The 3,529-nt window shown below is 34.0% G+C and overlaps 1 protein-coding gene across 1 annotated transcript; it reads right to left on the minus strand.

Moving 5' to 3' along the window:
* Positions 1-662: 662 nt before the first annotated feature.
* Positions 663-1,882, minus strand: LOC129579704 (angiotensin-converting enzyme-like; the record flags this gene model as incomplete). Its single annotated transcript, XM_055469872.1, has 4 exons — positions 1,494-1,882; positions 1,100-1,426; positions 860-995; positions 663-787 (listed from the first exon to the last, which is right to left on the minus strand). Coding segments are annotated over exons 1-4 (808 nt in total), but the record flags the coding sequence as incomplete, so codon positions are not given.
* Positions 1,883-3,529: the final 1,647 nt, after the last annotated feature.

Raw genomic sequence — 3,529 nt, forward strand, 5'->3', positions numbered from 1 at the left:
GCATACATGCCATACGTAAAACGGAATCAACTTAGCGTGAAGTTTATTCATACAACCGTATTATCTAAAAGGTGTAAAATTGAGCACGCAAGTGCGGATAATCTTTTTTTTACTCATTGTTATTATTATTTTATTCACGAAATCAAGTCATGCGTTATTGCTATTTTTTATACAGTGTGTTTTTGTGTATGCATATATTAATTTTTTGTTGCTTTATTGTAAATCATCCAAATAATTAGTGTGGCTTCAATAATATCTTATCGTTGCTTCATTTGAAAATGTAAGTTGAAAAATTTCCATATTCAACAATTTACAAGTTAAGCATTCGTAAGCACTACTACTGTCAGTTCTCAAGACTTGCCACGATCGCGTTGTAAATGGAGAAAGTGGGAAATAAAACTTAATCGTACAAGTTCACACGAGTGTAATTATGAAAACACTAAAAGGCGTATCGATAGAAATGAAATGGAAAACAATTGTAACTATTTCAACAAAAACATCTATCGAATGTGGAAGTAAGTTTAGGAAATTGCTCGTACCAATGCGTATGAGTGTTTTCATGATACTAATATTGTGACGCTATATCAATTGAATTTGTGCTTTTAATAAACATTTGCCGACTTAATTGGATTAATATGAAAAAAAAAAAAACAATTCTTTACCTGAATTAGCTCCATCACGGAAGACTTTTGGCTGATGACGATAGCTTAAAAAGTATTGCACATGCATCATCTCATGATGAACTGTGATTAAGTCTTTGTGATTAACATTCGTGCACATTTTTATGCTAAATGTATGGAGAAAATTGAATATATGACTGATAAAAACCGTAGATAATAAGTGGTTAGAAGAAATTTACCGGTAAGTTTCCCGATTACAAAAGTCCCATGCTGATGGTTGACACAACAATTGTCGATCTGGTGGAGGTTTCTCTAATACGGACTCGAGCCAAAAATCAGTAGGCAAAGCAGTTAAATTCAAACTCAGGAAGAACTCTGTTTGGACACGTTTTTCAAATTATTTTTTGAATCTTAAAAGCATAAAAATCATTTCGATCCAAATCAAATAAATCTAATATGAAGAATTAAAAAAAAATTACCTTCCGCGATTTGAAACATGACTTGAGGAGTGTAACCTTGTTCACGCATTTCTCGTGTTACGTCAACGAAACTTCGTCCAGGAAATGGTATTGTTATGTCCATAATATTAGTCCACGTTTGAGCATACATATTGCCCAGAACGTGATCGGGAAGTGGTGCATTTCGACTTATTCTGTTGGGACCATAATATTCACGTAATTTTCTACGGACATATGCATGAATTAGTTCGTATAATGGCATAACTTCATTCCACACCGTTTCCATATCTTGTCGTATGTTGTATGATTCAAATGGGAAGGTCCAGTACTCAGCCGCGTTGCTGAAATCTTTGATAACAATTGGCAAATTGTAAGCAGTTCTATTTGAAAAGAAGAAGAAACAATTCTTGCTTACTATTATAATTTGCAGCATCATTTGTCAAATCAACCAATTGCTCGTACAGTTCTTTCATATTTTCGCCAGACTTTCGCCGCCATTCTCCCCAAACATAAAGTAGTTCATCCCAATCACGACCGCGAGCCATGATTTCTTTTAGATCCGGATATAATTTTAGTCCACAATCAAAGGGTTTATCGAATGCACAAATTTGTGCTTTGTTGTAAATTGCCAACATGTCATTTATTATCCTATTATACTGCGTATAAAATTGTATTGGATGGATTTATTTTGAACAAAATAAGATTTTGGTAATTTCACATTGGTAACTGATTGATTTTCGTGGACTGATAATATTGAAAATCTATCGTGAAACACTGTGCAAATATTTACCAAAACCAGACATTCGGTGCTGCCTAATATCGAGCGCGGCTCTTGTATCCGCAGTCAGCTATTTCTCGCAGTTTTACATTGCCAATACATTTCCTTATGGAAATTTTGGTTTTGTTAATTTTTTTTTTGTAAACAAATCTGCCTAACTTTTTGCATTGCCTCTACACACTTCTTACACTAGCCGACAGTATTTTAGGTCCAGAGATGTGGCTAGTATATTTTGAACGGGCTCGGCCGCGCGAGTTAAAAACACGGTACGGTTACTTTGGAAGTGTTCGTATTCTTTAGAAATTAATCTATATGCAAAATTACTGGTTTTAGCCATGGATTTTTCAACATTAAAGACTGTAAAATTTACAGTAGACAGCATAGAACCAAAAGTACGATGGTTCTTGAAACAAGAGAGCCATAGCTTTCAAACGCGCTATAGAACATTGAAATCGATTCAGTGGTTTAAAAGTTATGGACCTGAAAAGTGTGGAAACATTATTGAAAAATCTCAATTTTAGCTACATTTTTCATGTTTGCTTCAAGAGATCTTTGTGAATTCATAATTATCTGGCAGATTTTATATTTGTATCGTAAAATTGTATCAATTCTGAACAATTTAGACCTAGATCTGATTGCTGTCCGACCACTAACAGAGAAGTAACAGTTGTACTTAAGCGCTGGCGAACGTTAAAAATCAAGAAAAATCAAAATTAAAGGCAATCCAATAATCATGTTCCGAGGATCCAAAGGTCATATATTTTTGGGAATCTTATTTTTTGGTCAAAAACCGAAACTAGGCCAAATTTGAAGCCAATCTGATGGAAAATTCGGGTACTTCTCATACAAAAGTTTCGAATTTCATCTCTGAAATAGCAAAATTTGTATGAGAGGTACCTTTATTTATTGATCAATTAGCTTCATATTTTACGAGGCCCATTTTTTGTACAAAAATTTGAAACTTACCAAGTTTGAAGCCAATCGGTAAAGAAATAAAGGTACCTCCCATACAAATGTTGCTATTTCAGAGATGAAATTCGAAACTTTTGTATGAGAAGTACCCAAATTTTCCATCAGATTGGCTCCAAATTTGACCAAAAAATAAGATTCCCAAAAATATATGACCTTTGGATCTTCGGAACATGATTATTGGATTGCCTTTAATTTTGATTTTTCTTGATTTTTAACGTTCGCCAGCGCTTAAGTACAACTGTTACTTCTCTGTTAGTGGTCGGACAGCAATCAGATCTAGGTCTAAATTGTTCAGAATTGATACAATTTTACGATACAAATATAAAATCTGCCAGATAATTATGAATTCACAGAGATCTCTTGAAGCAAACATGAAAAATGTAGCTAAAATTGAGATTTTTCAATAATGTTTCCACACTTTTCAGGTCCATAACTTTTAAACCACTGAATCGATTTCAATGTTCTATAGCGCGTTTGAAAGCTATGGCTCTCTTGTTTCAAGAACCATCGCACTTTTGGTCCTATGCTGTCTACTGTAAATTTTACAGTCTTTAATGTTGAAAAATCCATGGCTAAAACCAGTAATTTTGCATATAGATTAATTTTTAAAGAATACGAACACTTCCAAAGTAACCGTACCGTGTTTTTAACTCGCGCGGCCGAGCCCTTTCAAAATATACTAGCCACATCTCTGGACCTAA

Source organism: Sitodiplosis mosellana, unplaced genomic scaffold, assembly GCF_009176505.1.
Source record: "Sitodiplosis mosellana isolate CC-2019 unplaced genomic scaffold, AAFC_SMos_1.0 Smas_scaffold_6436, whole genome shotgun sequence".
NCBI lineage: Eukaryota > Metazoa > Arthropoda > Insecta > Diptera > Cecidomyiidae > Sitodiplosis > Sitodiplosis mosellana.